At 48.0% G+C, this 17,295-nt stretch overlaps 1 protein-coding gene across 1 annotated transcript in view; it reads left to right on the top strand.

Annotated features, from left to right (window-relative positions):
• si:ch211-236l14.4 (SITS-binding protein) overlaps nucleotides 1–17,295 on the top strand; it is a 77,689-nt gene that overhangs the window by 43,174 nt on the left and 17,220 nt on the right. Inside the window, exons 5-6 of the mRNA XM_052028983.1 lie at nucleotides 8,147–8,317; nucleotides 13,396–13,664. Of these exons, the coding sequence (XP_051884943.1) occupies nucleotides 8,147–8,317; nucleotides 13,396–13,664 (440 nt within the window). The remainder of the gene's footprint in view (nucleotides 1–8,146; nucleotides 8,318–13,395; nucleotides 13,665–17,295) is intronic.

Here is a 17,295-nt window from a genome sequence, read left to right as displayed (position 1 = left end):
ACTAGTGCCATCTGTCACAACTCACTCACAGTAAACACTCAAGCACTCTGAGCCAAAAATTTCTCTACAACAACAGCTCAGTGATGATAAAGCAGCAGTTTGTTTAATGCCCCACCTGTGACATTGTACCCCAGTGTCTCCAGAGGAAGCTGACGTTCTTAGGTTGCTGTCTGTCCACTTGTCCCAATGACCCTTTTTTACACGCTGTTGAGTAGTATATTTGACTGAGATGCATTACATCCACACCCATTCCTGTTTTTATCCTGATATCTGTCCTTTCATTGGGGATCACTAGAAAATGATCAGGAGCAGGATGATAGAGGATTTCTGGCACCCCTCTGCCAGCCCAACTAAAGCCAGCAAAGTGGGTTGGAGACTGCAGATGCTGGAAGCTGGAGCAACAAACAAGATGCTGGAGGAACTCAGCGGGTCAGGTAGCATCTGTGGAGCAAAATAGACAGTCGACGTTTCAGGTCAAGATCCTTCATCTGGAGTGGGGAGATAGCCAGTATAAAGAGGTGAAGGGAAGGGGTGGAGCAAGAGCCAGCAGGTGGTTGGTGGATCCAGCTGAGGGTGTGTGATAGGCAGATGGAGGAGGGGAGAGTGGAAACAGTGACAGAGGCTGGGAGGTGACAGGTGGAGGCAATAGAAGGCTGCAGATGATGGATCCTGATAAGACAGGAAGGTGGAGCGTGGAATCGAGTGAGGGAGGGCAGATGGGAACAGTGGGGGAGGGGGCCCAGTGGATGGGTGATGGGCAGATGGAGTGGGTGGAGGAGGGGAAAGAAACAGGGTTGGGGGGGGCTGGGGTAGGCATAGGAGGAACTGGGTAGATCAGGAGGAGGAAAAAAGGGGAAAGAGGGGGAGCAGTTTTCCAGCAATTGGAGAATTCAATGTACATACTGTTGAGTTGTAGACTACCCAGGCGGAATATGAGGTGCTGTTCCCCTAGTTTGCTTTTAGCCTCACCCCAGCAGTGGAGGAGGCTAAGGATAGACATGCCACTGTGGGAATGGGGAAGAGAATTAAAATAGCTGGCAACTGCGAGTTCCAGATGGCCGTGGCGGATGGAGCCCAGCGGTTCGACAGAGCGGTCACCTGGTCTGCGCCCGATCTCACCAATGTAGAGGAGGCCACATCTGCAGCACTGAATGCAATAAACAGGGCTGGAGGAGGTGCATGCAAAATGTCCACCTCACCTGGAAGGGCTATTTAGGGCCCTGGATGGTGGTGAGGGAGGAGGTGTAGGCACAGGTGTTACACCTCCTATGGTTACAGGGGAAAGTGCCTGGGGAGGGGGAGGGATGGGTGGGGAGGAAGAGCTGATCAAGGAGTCACGGAGAGATTGATCCCTGCGGAAAGCAGAAAGGGGTGGGAAGGGGAAGATGTAGCTGGCAGAAGCTGCAGATTGGTGTGCTGGCTGGTGGGGTGAAGGGTGAGGACCAAAGGAACTCTATCCTTGTTCTGTCTGGGAGGGTGATGTGGTAAGAGCAGAAGTGCAGGAAGTAGAGGAGATGTGGCTGAGGGCTCCATAAATAGCAGTTGGGGGGACGGGGGGGGGGGGGGTCCCCTTTTCCAAAAAAGGAGGACATCTCTGATGTCCTGGAGTGGAAGGCCTCACCTTGAGAACAGATGCGGCGGAAACAGAGGAACTGAGAAAAGGGAATGGAGTCCTTACAAGAGGATTGGAGGAGGTGTAGTCTAGGTAACTGTGGGAGTCATTGGGTTTGTAGTAAATGTCAGTGCATAGTCTGTCTCCTGAGATGGAACGAGAGGTGTTGACGATGGACCAAGTGAATTTGAGGGTGGGGTGGAAGTTGGTAGCGAAGTTGATGAAATTGGCAAGTTCTGCACAAGTGCAAGATGCAGCACCAATGCAGTCAGTGATGCAGCAGAGAAAGAGTTGGGGTGTGGCGCCAGAGTAGGTTTGGAATACGGACTGCTCCATGTACCCAACGAGAAGGCAGGCGTAGCTGGAGCCCGTGCATGTGCCCATGGCTACGCCTTTGATTTGGAGAAAGTGGGAGGAGTCAAAAGGGAAGTTGTTCAGTTCAAGTTCTGCCTGGCCAAGGAGGATGTTAGTAGAGGGGAAAGTGGGTTAGAGCTGGAGGGCACGTGGAGTTCTCCATTAACCAACTTATACATCAAGTAGATTGTGCCACCCTCCCACACAATCCTTCAGCAACTCTGATCAAACTAATGTTCTGTGTGCCAACCGATTAACCATCACTTTGCCTCCACGGATGCTATTGAATTCTTCCAGCAGTCTGTTTCTTGCTCCAGATTCCAGCATCTGCAGTCTCTTGGGCTACGAGTGTGTCATGCTGATTGCCGCAACAACAACTTGTAAGGTGCACTTACGAAGGTCCTCCATTTGCCTGCCTGCATGCTGGGCGTGGGGCAGTGAGGATTGCTGAATGTCTGCACTGATTCATGGGTTCCCAGAGAGCATTTGGCCTGCCAGTCAGACGGGCTCCACCTGCAGTCTATCCTGAACCTACAAATCATGAACAGGCAAACTTACAGACACTGGAGAGTAAAGGCCCAGCCAGTAGCTCACAAGGAACTAGGTGTATCAATGGGATCTGTGGTGCGCTCTATTTAAAGTGTTGGAACAGAGCCAGGGCTGCAAGGAGTACATGATGGAGCCATGAGCAGCTTTGACTCCACCCCCTGCCTCAGCCTCCATGGGAGACTGCTGTTCTTGGACTTCCCGATCCTTAAGATATCAGGGGCAATAACTGAACCTGCTCGCAGCCATTGCACACTGAGAGCTGGTGGTGGGTGCAGTTGGGGTGGGGTAATCCAGGAAGAGGTCGGGAGGGGGTTGGTGCGTGGAGAGAGAGAAACTCGAGTACAGAATGGACAGAAAAGATCTGTGTTAGTGTCAAGCCTGTTGTCTCATATAACATTAGTGACTGCCAGGGAGCAGCTCAAAGTACCAGCGCTTCTGGGCAATCTGGCCCAATCTCAACAGACAGTCAAAGGGAGGCCTTTACATTAACGTCAGGCTCCTCTGGCTGGCATGTTATGGCTGATGACTTTCCGACATGGACTGGTTCTCTCCACCATGAGTGTGATCTTTGGAACAGATGGCCTTGAGTCACTCACCATGTACAATAATCACGGCAGCCGAGTTTACAAGTGTCTGTCCTGAGCCATGAGCCTTTCCAGCCTTGGGCAGCTGTGTGCTGACGCATGGGCTTGGCCATTCACAGAGTTGGCTCTTTGCCCAAGTCCATTCCTGGTAACATTTCGAGCAGCTTGGGAATGTTTAGCATGCTGAGTGCTGGCTTAGCCATGTAGTGGATTCCCTGGCTGTTTCTGACACCACCTGGATCCCCCTTCCCTCACCTTCCAGGGCTCTCCCACCTTCATCTCTCTGAACCTATGGGTGAAGAGCAGGATATGATTGTGTGGGCAGGCTGGTACCCACCACTAGGCTCTCAATGCTGGGCCCTCAACTAATGGAGGTGCAGGAAAGGGTTGGAAAGACCATGTCCGTGAGGCATAGATGAAGGGTCTGCCAGCTTCGCAGGAGATCTCATTTGTCAGGGCACCAGGTGCCTTATGGTAAAAAGTCAACGATGGTTAAGCAAAGGGAAGGTTTCCAGTTGGAGGGGAAACCCACTAGCTTACTTATTCTTATTTATTCTGAAGTTCCCGGGAATTATTCCAGCCAGTAATGAACTACTCTTCACAACATTCTGAGAGTGTTTTTATTTCTGAATCTGGTCCCAACCCTGCAGAATGGCTTTGAGACCAATCCCCTGTGAAATGCCCCATCCCAGCTGCATGTGGATCTTGGGGGAGTGGTATGGGGATGGAATGGGAGAGATGCAGAAACTAAATTACTGGAGTATCTCTCTGTCTGTATGTCTGTCAGGCAAAAAATTATCTGATACTTGTGATCCATCACAAATACAGACAAACAATACATCCCCTTCCCTTTTCACTACTTTTGTTATGCAAGTGTAATAAGGGTTAGGGAAACTAGGGCAGGTATGTGAGGTCAGAGATTAGTCATGATCCCAATAAACGGAGGAGCAGAGCTGATGGTGTACTTAATGTTCCTTGGATGTGAAGTCGGGAGGGGGGCGGTGGACAGTGCAGATGGATGGGGTTGTAAATTAAAAACAGCTAATCACCTCCTGAACTAGGAAACATCAGAGACTGCATCTCTCCCGTCTCTACCCCTGACTCTCCCCATACCTTATGAAGTTGCTGGCTGTGACTAGAGTAGAACTCCACAAGTGCTGGGCACATTGCCAGCCTCACACTCAGCATCTCACACTTGCACAGCAAACATTTGATCCAGAAAGTCAACCCAAGCTGACACTCAGAAAGCAGTACAGAAGCTATGCACTATTGGAGGGGTAGTAGAAAAGGGAGTTAAAACTAAAGCACAAGGAATAGGAATAGGCCATTTGGCTCCTTGTGCCTGCTCTGCCATTCAATAATAATATGATTGATCGTTTACTTCAGTGCCACATTCTTGAGCTAACCCTGTTTTCCTTCATCTCCTTAAAATCCAGAAATCTATCAACCTCTGTCATCAATATCCTCCGTGACTGAGTCTCCATAGCCCTCTTGATTCAGAATTCCAAAGATCCACTACCCACTGGGAAATTAAATCTCTTCCCACCTTAGAACTCATGACCAATCCCTTATTTTGAGAATGCGATTCCTAATTCTAGACATTCCAGGCAGGGAAATTTCAAATCTGCAACTACCTTTCATTCCTCATAAGAATTTTATACTTTACAATTAAGTCACCTCTTATTCTTGTAAACTCAGAACGACACTTGGACTGAAGGGTGGGGGATTTCTGAGGGAGTGCTGGATTGTCAGAGGGGCAGTCCTGAGAGAGTACTGGACCGTTGGAGGTGAAGTGATGTTGGAGGAACTGTGCTGGGGGAGTGCTGAGTGGTCTATCAAAAGGGTTGTACAGAGAAAGTGCTGCAATGTTGAAAGTGTGTTACTGAAGTAACATTGGACTGTCGAAGGGACACTGTTGAGGGAGTGCTGTACTGTTGAAGGGATGATGCTGAGGGAACAGTCGACTGTGGGAGTGACAGTACTGAAGGAGTGTTAGATTGTTGGGGAGGTGGAGCTGAAGGACTGTTTGACTCAGGGGCAGTATTGAATGAGTGCAGGACTGTCACAACAGGAGTTCTGAGGGAGCACAGGATTGTTGGAAGAGCAGTGCTTAGAGCATGCTGGAATGACAGAGGGGCAATGCTGAGGGAGTGCTGCACTGTAGAATGTCATTACAGAGTGCTGGGCTGATGGAGAGGCAGTGCTGAGGGAGAGCTGCACTGTAGTGACATTACAGAGTGCTGGGCTGATGGAGAGGCAGTGCTGAGGGAGTGCTGGGCTGATGGAGAGGCAGTGCTGAGGGAGTGCTGCACTGTAGTGACATTACAGAGTGCTGGGCTGATGGAGAGGCAGTGCTGAGGGAGTGCTGCACTGTAGAATGTCATTACAGAGTGCTGGGCTGATGGAGAGGCAGTGCTGAGGGAGTGCTGCACTGTAGTGACATTACAGGGTGCTGGGCTGATGGAGAGGCAGTGCTGAGGCAGTGCTGCACTGGAGGAGTGAAAATTCAAAGGGAATGCCAGACAATTAAAGGGATAGTGTTGAGGGAGTAGTGAACTTTCAGAGCGCAGGTGCTAAAGCACTGTTGGACTGTTGGAGAGACGATATTGAACGATACCAATGAAGTGTCTTCGAACTGAAATGTTAACTCTGTTCCTCCTTCCGCAGACGCTGCCTGACCTGCTGAGCATTCCCAGCATTTTCTGTTTATGCTTCAAATTTCAAGCATCTGCAGTTTTCTGATTTCCATTGAAGGAATGCTGGACCTGAAGAGTTACACTTAGAGGGAGTGCCGAACTGATGGACGGACAATGCTGAGGGAGTCCTGGGCTGCTGGATGGGCAGTGCTGAAGGAGCACTGGAGGGTAGGAGGGACATTACCGGGGGATTACTGGACTGTCAGAGCAGCATCACTGAGGGCATGGTGAACTGACCAAGGGGCAGTGTTGGTGAAGGGCTGGATTGCCAAAAGGGAAGTACTCAGGAACAGCTGGAAGGTTGCAGGAGCATTGCTATGAGAGCACTGGGCTCTTGGAGGGTCAGTACCAAGAGAATGCTACATTATCAGAGGGGCTTTATTGCGGAAATGTTGAACTGTCAAGGGTGCGTTATTGAGGAAGTGCTGGACAGTTGAATGGGTAGTGCAGTGAACACGTTTTAGTGTCAAAGGAGCTTTGCTGAGGGACTGGCAGAGGGATAGCCCTGAGGTAATGCAAGATAGTTGGACATGTTGTGGTGAAGGAACACGGAACTATTGGAGGTGCATTGCTAATCTTGAGAAGTAACGGAAAACTGAGCTCAAACCTCAGAAGTCAAGCTGCAATTTGCAGATGACGCTTGCATTTGCACATGCTTGGAGGCCGAGCTCAAAGCCATCATCGACTCATTCTTTGGTGTACAAGAGGATGGACCTTGCATTCAACAACCACAAGGTCTTCCTGCAACCTCCCTACACTGCACTAAGCTTCCCCACTGACAATAAAGGTTCACAGTCAGGTCCTGGAAAACGTGGACAACTTCTAATATCTCAGGATCTAGCTCTTGGCGAAGGCAGATATCGATGATGTAATTCACCACTGCTTTCAATACACTAGCATAGCCTTCGATTGATTAAAGAGAAGGTTATTTGGAGATCAAGACCTCAGACCTGGCACAAAACTCATGGTACACTGGGCAGTAGTGATCCACATGGTTCTGACATCTGGACTACCTAGTGCACTGAGAAGATACTACCGATGCTGTCTCTGCAAAATCCACCAGCATTTGGAAGGATAAGAAAACCCCTTCCCAAGCCAACATCCCCAGCATTGTGAACTTAGTTACACTCAGTTGAGCAGGTCACACCATTCACATTCCTGACACCAAACCTCTGAAGCAGACACTCAATTCTGAGCTCTGTCATGGGAAGAAATTACCAGGCACACAGAGGAAAAGATCCAAGGATGTGCTGAATGCCTGGTACATGACAGCTCAAAGTGGAGAGGGAGAATTCTGAGGATTGAGAACCTCCAGGTTGTGCGGTGGGAGCACATGGAAGGCATGCATAAACAGTGAGGAAGTAGACCACCTGACGAACAACCCACCCACCCATCCTGTCAGCCATCTCCTACCCTGCCTGTGTCAGAATCTGTGGTTCCCACATTGCCTCGTCAGCCATCTCAGAACCCACAAAACTGGAGTAGAAACAAATCATCCTTGATTCTTAGGGACTGCATGAGAAGACCATGGTGGAGTTCTAGTGTGTAGAAGGGACAATACTGAGGGTATGCTGGACAGTCCATGTGTTAGTCCTGGGGAGTCTGTGCTTGGTACGACTGTTCTGAGGGAGTGCTATAGTGATGGTGTTGAAAGGCTGCTAGGTTGTCACTGAGGCAATATTAAGTGAGTGCTGAACTGTCAGAGAGGCAACGCTTAGGGACAAAGGTACCGATGGAGGGCTGTATTCATTGTGCTGAAATGTCAGAAGGGCAGTACTCAAGACTATTCGAGAGTCAGTATTGTGATGGTGCTGGGCTGTGCTTGGTGAGTGCTGAACTGTGAGTGGGGCAGTGTTGAGTGAATGTAGGACTGTGTTGCACCGTCAGCAGGCAGTGCTGAATTATTGCTGTACTGTCGGGCTGTGCTGAGGAAGTGCTGCGTTGTTAGAGGGGCATTGTTGAGGGAACACTGGACTGATGAAGATACATTGCTGCCGGAGAGCTGAACTATCAAAGGGATAGTATTGAGGGTGCACTGGACGGTTGGAGGGGCAGTGCTGGACTGTCATAGTGGAAATGCTGAGGGTGTGCTGGACCGGTGGAGGGCTGTATTGATGCATGCTGGACTTTTATGGGGCAATATTGAGGGTATGCTGGGCACTGGTGAGGGACCTCTTCATTACCTTCCCAAAATGTGATAAAGTTGCAGCAACACTGAAAATGTATTTGTGTGATTCCAGAGGGGAAGAGGCATTGGGCTGCCTCTTCAGCTTGTTACAGCAGTTTACCTGCATGCTTGAATTGTTGAAGTCTGCCTTCCGTCCTGAATTGGCATGTTTTTCTGTTTGCAGCCATACGAGTCGCTTCCCTTGCAGAACAGATACCGTGGCCTACATCAGCTAAGGCTGTCCATCACACTCTCTCCTTTCACAAGCATCGATTCCCACCACTTCCAGACCACTCTACAAGAAGGGCGAGAGAACTTATGGCTCAGTCTTCCATCATCAGCAAATGGATCTCAAGTACATCCTAGTTTTATTACTGCACTGCCTTTGCTCTGTGAAACGTTTTGTGCGGCCTGATCAGTATTATCTTTCCATGCAGTTATCTTTCTGTCATCTGGCTGAAGTTCACATTCGAAGTCCCATCTATCTGTCAGCTGATGCTTTGAACACCTTGAGGCCAAGGTGGGCCCCTCCACAGAGCCTCTGATCAAACATCTGTTAGTGTTAGTCTCTCAGGCCACAGGACTGCTGGTAGGAAAATCATACTGGGGAGCACTCAGAGGGGCTTCATTCCAGTTATACAAAGGGAACTTTACCCCGTGGCCAACCCATTTTTCTCAAGCCCCTTTTTGAGTTTTTTTTTGTTTTTGATAAAATTATATGAAAACATCAATTAAAATGTGATCCATCTTGCCAAGATGCACTCCAGCCCCTGCCCAAAGGTTCAGAAGACCTCCAGTGAATACCACATGCTCCCTCGCCTGGACACAAAACACAACTTTGAAGGGAGAGGCAGTGAGCATGGATAGATCCTCTGACAGCCCGCTGCCTGGACCTGTAAATGGCCACCTCAGCTACACCCAGTAGCAGACTGACAAGATCCTCCTGGCCAACCCTCTCTGCATCAGGTGATAATGGACATGGAATTACAGGCAGCCTGGGAATCCATGGCCCTGCTTAAAATTCTGTTGCATAGGGTTCCTCTCCACCTGAAGATCTCAATGTAAAGGAGGAGGACTCCCACATAGAGAACCCTCTACTGGGGACCCCTCACTCCACAGTATGTCTGGACAGCAGACAAGGGCGAGGGGCTGCCACAATGGAATGCAAGCAGGAGGAAGTAGCTTTGGAATTCCTTAGTATTGACTCCAGACCCTAGGAACTCTTATAGCAACAGGCCAAACATGGGGAAAGAATATTCCTGATTACTAGCTGTCTTCCTCTCTCAGCTGATGAATCAGTGCTCCACCTTGTGAAAAAGCGCTGAACATAGCAAAGGTCCAAAATGTACTCTGGTTGGGGGACTTTGATGTGCTGCGCAGGCAAAATCCTGAAGGATGCAATGCCAGGATTGGGTTTGTGGCAGGTAGTGGGTGCACTAATAAATCCTACTTGACCTCATCCTCAACAGCCTAGCTGTGACAGTTACTTCTGTGGATGATGGCATTAACAGAAGGGGAGAGAAAGTCACATCTTCAATTAAGAACACCCTTGCTAAATGGGATAAAGTCAGAACAGATGTAGCAGCTCAAAACTGGGCATCCACGAGGTATTACGGACTGCCAGCAGAAGCAGACATGTACACCACCACAAGTTGTAAATTCATGGCCTTGTATTCCCCCCACTCTACTCTTACCATCAAGCCAAGTATGAATTCTGGCTCAATGAGGTGCAATAGGGAGTAGCGCTAGGCATGCCTAAAAATGAGGTTCTAACCTGGTGAAGCTGCAATGCAGGGCCACAGGCATGTTAATCAGAATGAAACGCATGCAATAGATCAAAGCTCTGCAGTCTTGACATATCTAATCTTCAGTCTTGGTGTAGAATTAAACAACCAACAGGGGAAGTTGGTTCCAAGAACATTCCAAGAACAATGATGCTGGATGCTGGAACCTAGCATGTGAGTGGTAAAGACAAGGCTTCACACCATGCACCCTGAGTAAAGCTGCTGCCTCACAGCTCTGGTGATCCAGGTTCAATCCTGAGCTCAGGTGCTTTCTGTGTGGACATTTCAAGTTCTCTCTGTGGATGGACAGGTGGATTACCTCCTGATGGTTTCTGCCACCTATCCCAAAGCTGTGCAGATCGGTAGGTTAATTGGCCACTGTAAATTGCCCCTAGTGTGTAGGTGGGAGGTAGTATCAGGTAGGTTGATGGGAATGTGGGGAGAATAAAAGGAACTCATTGCAGATGGGTGCTTGGTGATCAGCATGAACTCAGATGGTCGAAGGATCTATTTCCATGCAGTGTTGACTCCATGACTCATGATCAGACAGAAATGCAGAATAGGTGATCCATTTTGGCTTCCTCCTGAGATTCCCACTAACACAGAATCTGATTCATTCCATGTGATGTCAAGAGCTCACAGCAGTGGATACAGCCAACGCTTTAGGACCAGATACTATAATGGTTATGGTCCTGAAGACCTATGCTCTTGAACAGTGAGCATTCCAGCTGGCCCTACCCTCAGGATCAATGTTGGAGGAGTTCTTGCTGGATTTCTCATGGGAGGAGGAGGAATGAGGATTGGATTGGGCCAGGACCTCTTCCCACCTCAGGGGACAGGCCAATGGATGGTCCCAAGGACATGATTGTTCTTGACTCTGGACTTCCAACTAGAGCCAGGTCCTGAAGCAGAAGGAGATGATTTTCCCCATCACTTGCCCCAACTCTCTGCTGATATAAATAATATTTATAATATTTACATAAAAACCGGGAGCTGTCCTCTGGAACTTTACAGAGGAATGTCCCTCTCCGTCATCCACACCAGATGTACTAACAGCTGGCCACAAAGTCAGAAGACTTTGTGGGAGGTTGCTCACCTGAAGACCAAGCAGCTCCAACCTCACCCCACGGTGCAGATGGGAGAGGAGGACCTTGCAGCAGATGAAGGGCAGGACATTGAATAAAATAATTGATTGCATAGATGGGATCCTCACTATGCAGCTCAGCAGCTGGAAAGTCCTGCCCATGTTGAGCCCCTTGCTCAGGGCTGGGACATCAGCCCCTTTGTCTTCAGGAAGAAGCTGGCCTTCCTGTATGTTTTTGAAGGCCGAGGGGCCGGCAACTTCATCTGTTGCCTTTATTGCGCCTCTTTACTCATACTGGGGTGAGTGTAACTCTTGATCCTGTTATTAATGCAAACAACATTGGGCCAGGGAAGCTGCAGATATAAAAGAGAGCCCTGCCACCAGAGAAGTTGGACTGGCCAGAGGACCCAAGAGCCACACCCAACCCCCGTTGAAATAATAATCATAAAAATAAGGTTAGGGAGAGCAGAGATAAATGGGGGTGGGAAGAGGAAAGGAAGGCTAAGGACAATGGTCTAACTCACAAATTAACATAGGCATTTCTTTATGCAATGGATCTTCAGCTGTGGAAATGCATCTCCTCTTAGGTCACCTCTCTACATGATGCAATATTGTCTTCACCAGGGCAGCTTCAGCAGACCTCAGCCGGGCAGCTAAAGTGGAAAGAGAGTTCCCTTTTGTCATGGATGGATAAGCGCAATTCATGGGTCCCTGTAGCGAATGGCTGTTCCACCTCTGCAATGTTATAGCCTCTTCTTCCTCGCCCAACACTCTTCCAGATCCAATATTAAAATATATGTGTAGTTCTTCAGTGTTGATAGAAGTCTTCCTGTTCTCTTTCCCACCAGTAAAAAAAATAGTGGAAACAGGCAAACCTTCTCTCTCCAGCAGCAGTCTCCCACACTCTGCCGTGCTGCTGCTCTGCACTAATTGGAGTGCGCTGCCTCCAGTCAATCAATCCACTCTTCCTGCCCAGGGAGTATTTCATGGAATGGTGGAAAGATCAGAAGAAACAGGAGGAGGGTTAGTCCATTCAGCCCCTAGAACCTACTCATTGCTTCAATGATAAAAACAGAAAAATGCTGAAAACACTTAGGTCAAACGGGTATCCGTGGAAAGAGAAACAGTCAACAATTCAGGTCAAAGATGAAGGACCTTTAACCTGAAATATTAATGCTGTCTTTCAGCTTGTGCTCTCTGCCCTGCTGAGCATTTCCAGTTTTTTGTTTACATTTCAGATTTCCCGCATCTGCAGTTTTTTTTTGATTTTTGACCACCATTGCGGAAGATCATGGCTGATCTTCTACCTTAATATATCCCTTGTTTCCCTCAATATCCAGAAATCTGTCAATCTCTGTTTTAAATGAATTCAATGGGCCTCCACAGTGCTCTGGGATAGAGAATTCCGAGGGTTCTTGGCCCAATGAGTGAAGAAATTTCTCTTCATGTTAGTCCTAAATGGCCTGGCCCATATCCTGAGATTATGCGTCTGATTCTAGTCTACTTAAACTGGGGAAACAGCCTCCCTATTGTCTCGCCTATCGAGCCGTAAAGAATGTTGTACAGTAAAGCTCCGATAATCTGCTATCAGACTATTCAGAAATCCCAGTGGGTTTGGCACCTGGCTCTGGCGAAAGAAAGGAATGAGACAAATGGACAGGTGTGGTGGCCCAAACTAGTATTTTCTGCTCTCCCTGTCCACTCACCAGGGCCCCAGTTCTCGCACTCCCTGTCCAATGACTGGGGCCTCGGTTCCCGCGCTCCCTTCCACCTGCCAAGGCCCCGGTTCCTGCGTGTTCTTCAAACTCACCTGATTCTGTTTCCCATGCTCCCCTTAAACCTACAGGGACCTTGTTTCCCATGTTCCCTTAAGGTTCACTTTAAAATGCATAATTCTAGTGTATAATATTTAAAAAGAAGTGGATTATGTACATGTTCCAAAAAATCTGGTCTGGCACCACCAAGGCCCCAAATGTGCAGGATTAAAGGAATTTGACTGTATGTTGTTTGTTTACTCTGTATCTAACCCATGCAGTACCTGCCCCGAGAGTGTTCAGTGCTGGCTGTGGGAGGTGTGAGAAAAGGCACAGTAACCCTACACTACTTTACCATCCATTTTGACAACTCGTGTCAGAGAACCAGAAAGTTTAGGCTTGATGTAAGCTAACTGCCCTCTGCTGGGCTGAAATGAGTAAGACACATGACTTGATTAACGAGGTAAGGATGTGCTAAAGCAGAATATTGAGGATGGTGAAAATCTGGAATACAGAAAGAAAACACTGCAAACCTTCAGTATATCAGGCAGCCTCTCAAGAGAGAAAAACATTTAAGGTCAATACCTTCATCAGGTACAGCATTTTCTGATGAAAGGTCATTAATCTAGAAATTTACCTTTGTTATTACCTCCACAGTTGCTGCCCAGCCTGCTGAATATTTCCAGTGTTTTCTGTTCCTTTTACTGACCGTGTTTCCTCCCTGTCAAATGTCACTGGTCTGCCCCAGAATCTGTGCAGTGGCACTCTATGTAACAGGCCCTAATCTCTCTTGTCTCCTTGTTTTGCCCAGGGGCCCCTCTTGATGAAGTGGAGGGGGAGGTTCGCGGTGAAGTTAAACATCAGCAATGAGGAGGCGCAGGACTGGTTCATCGAGCAGGTCCGCAGCCTGCGGAGGAGGCTGGAGGTCAACTATATCACTCTGGAAGTTGGAGTGGGAAGCCCCTATATGGGCCAGGCGCAGCATCATTCTTGCCGACTGTGTGGAGATGAATACATCAACCAGTTCGCACTGCTGGCTGAGAAGCTGGGAAATGCAACAGTTATATCAGCTGCTACTAGGTATGTGTGTCTGAAAACAACTCTGCTGAGCAACAGTTACCCAGACCAGAGACTGAGAATACAGAGGAATGGGACAAGAGTAACCAGAATTACAGATACAGCGTGGCCAGGGCTGTGTCTGATAACAACTTGGACCGTGGGCTGAGAAAAACAGCACTGGCATTGAGAACAGCCTACACTGGGAGAAGCAGAATGGGGACTCAGAGTAAATAGGGACAGTGGCTGGAAATAAGTGGAACCATGACAATGGGTTTGAGGATTGAGAGAAATCTGGACATTGCAAAAGAGGAGATGGTTGCTGTCTTAAAGCATATTAAGGTGGTAAATCCCAGCGGCCTGACCAAGTATATGCTAGGGTATTGTGGGAAGCTAGGGACAAAATTATTGGGGCCGTGTCAGAGATATTTACATCATCTTTAGCCAGGGGTGAGGTACCGGAAGACCGGAGGGTAGCTAATGGGCTTTTATTTTAAAAGGGCTACAAGGACAACCCAAGGAACTACAGGCTTCAACATCAGTGGTGGGAATGTTACTGGAGGGGATTTTGAGGGATAGGGTCTACCAGCATTTGGAAAGGCAAGGACTGATCAGGGACAATCAGGATTGCTTGGGAAATCGTGTCCACAAATTTGACTGAGTTTTTTTGGAGGTGACAAAGAGGATTCACGAGGGCAGGGCAGTGGATGTTTCACAAGGCCTTTGACATGGTTCCGCAAGGCAGGCTAGTCTGGAAGATTCGATCACATGGGAGCCAGGGTGAGCAAGCTGTTTGGATGCAAAATTGGCTTGGTGGAAGGAGTCGGAGGGTGGTAGTGGATTGGAGGCTTGTGACCAGTGGTGTGCTGCAGGGATCGGTGCTGGATCCAGTGTTGTTTGGTATTGGTTTATTATTGTCATTTGTACTGAGGTACAGTGAAAAACTTGTCTTGCATACTGATCGTACAGGTCAATTCATTACACAGTGCAGTTACATTGAGGTAGTACAGGTAAAAACAATAACAGTACAGAGTAAAGTGTCACAGTGACAGAGAAAGTGCAGTGCAACAAAGTGCAAGGTCACAACAAGGTAGATCGTGAGGTCAGAGTCCATCTCATCATATAAGGGAACCGTTCAATAGTCTTATCACAGTGGGGTAGAAGCTGTCATATATATTAACAATTTGGATGAGAATGTGGTTAACATGGTTAGAAAGTTTGTTATGACATCAAAATTGGATCTAGATCAACTGGAAAAATAGGCCAAAGAATGGTAGATGGAATTAAACTCGGACAAGTGTGAAGTGATGCACTCTGGTAAGTTTAGCTAGGTTAAGACTTACACAGTAAATGGTAGGGCCCTGGAGTGTATTGTAGAACAGAGAGACCTACAGAGACGGGTACCTAGTACTCTGAAAGACAGGCAGACAGGGTGGTGAAGAAGGCGTTTGGCACGCTTGCCTTCGTCAGTCAGGGCATTGAGCACAGGGATTGGGGACGTCATGTTACAACTGTATAAGTCATTGGTGAGACCACTTAGAGTACTGTGTGCAGTTCTGGTCACCCAGCTATAGGAAGGATGTCATTAAGCTGGAAAGGGTGCAGAAAAGATTCAGGAGGATGTTCCCGAGACTGGAGGGCTTGAATTATAAGGAGAGACTGGGACGTTTTTCCACGGAGATTGAGGGGTGACCTTATAGAGGTATATAAAATCATGTGAGGCAGAGATAAGGTGAATGGTCACAGTCTTTTTCTCAGGGTAGGGAGTCTAAAACTAGAGGGCATGAGAGGGGAAAGATTTAAAAGAGACCTTCAGGGCAAGTTTTTCACACAGTGGATGGTGGGTATATGGAACGAGCTGCCAGAGGAAGCTGTAGAGGCGGGTACAATTACAATGTTTAAAAGACATTTAGACAGGTACATGGATAGGAAAGGTTTGGAGGGGTATAGCCCAAACGCAGGAAAATGGGACTAGCTCAGGTAGATAAGTTGGTCGGCATGTTGGGCCGAAGGGTCTGTTTCCTTGCTGTGTAACTCTGTGACTCTATGGATGTAGGCTTGAGAGTAGCCTGGAACGAGGATTGAAAATGAACAGGACTAGTACAAAGAGTTACCATGTCAGAGGTAACCTCAACGGGGAACTGAGACTATGATTAAACAGGATTGCAACTTTGAGTGACTGAAACAAGGGACTGGGAACTGAAAGTAACTGTGTGTGGGCCTCAGTAACTGGTAAATAGGGCCGAGTGTAACTGGAGTGAAGTTGCTGGTTGCTTGTGCTGGGGTACTGTGACTGTTAGCTGAGAGTATCTGGCCTGAGGGTCTAAGAATAAACAGACTGCAGCCTGAGTGAAACCTGAACTGCAATGAGTGCAACCTGGGCTGGGGCCATGGTAGAGAAGACTGAAGTAAGTGTCACTGGGAGCTGGGCACTGCTGACCAAGAATAACCTGGAGGAGAGAATGGGGACCAGAGAGAATTAGGAGTGGACAAAGGGTAACCAGAGAGAATGGAAGTAACCAGGGCTGGAGAGTCAGCACTTCATAGGGAAACTGTCACATAGGAGGACTCCACCACATTGTATGAAATACTAGTCCTTGGCCTTTCAATTCCTGCCAGTGAAAGTCGTGTGAAGGTTATTACTGCCTAGTGAAAAGAAGGATGTGCTTTTCTAGTGACTTGTTGCTCCTCACAGACTGGTTAATATGAGTGGTGTATTCATAGGTCAAGATAGGAAATACAACAGCCGTCTAGAATACACTAAGCTCACACAAGTAGCATTGGGAAAATTGGTTTTCATTCTGGATTTGGTTGAGGTACTGGCCAGGATGCTAAGAGATCTCTATTTGTAACTGAGACTCCAGACAAAAGTCAGTTCTCCTGAATATAACAACCCGCCTGTACACAACCATTTCTCTCCTGCTTTGCCCTTGTGTGTATAACAGCCTCTCTTCCCTCTGAATTTCCCTATCTCTCTATTTCCTATTTCCCTCTGCAGCAGTGCATTTCCCCATCACCAATGGTAACACAGTGTGCAACAACTTTCTCCTGCTGTATCCGTGTATAAGCAACAATCATCTTAATTTTGTGTGCAGCATTCTCTCTCATTTTAATTCAATGTTCAAACCTTTCTCCATACCAGTGTGTAGCAGTTTCTTTCTCTCCCTCCCTCTCCCTCCCTCTCCCTCCCTACCCCCCTCTCTCTCTCCCCCCTCTCTCTCTCCCCTACTCTACCACCCTGTGTGTGGCACTCTCTCTCTCCCTTATCTCCCTTTAGAGACTCTCTGTCTCTCCGCTCCATTTCTTTCTGTAGGCAACAACCCCTCTCTCTCTATTTCTCTGTCCCTGTGTGCAGCAGCTTCTCTTTCTTTCACAATGCTCCAAATCTGTGTCAGTATTCTTTTACTCTCTCTCACCATCCCTTCCCTTGTCCATCTCCCTGTTTCCAACCATCTCACTCTCTATCTCTCTATATCTATCTCTCTCTTTCTCTCTCTATCTATTTTTATTACACAGAGAGTAGTGGGTGTGTGGAACGCACTGCCAGCAGAGGTGTTGGGGGCAGATACATCAGGGACATTTAAGAGACTCTTAGATAGACACATGGATGATAGAGAAATGGAGGGCTATGTGGGAGGGAAGGGTTAGATAGATT

The sequence above is a fragment of the Pristis pectinata genome, chromosome 14 (assembly GCF_009764475.1).
Source record: "Pristis pectinata isolate sPriPec2 chromosome 14, sPriPec2.1.pri, whole genome shotgun sequence".
NCBI lineage: Eukaryota > Metazoa > Chordata > Chondrichthyes > Rhinopristiformes > Pristidae > Pristis > Pristis pectinata.
This window is presented reverse-complemented; position numbering and strand designations above follow the sequence as displayed.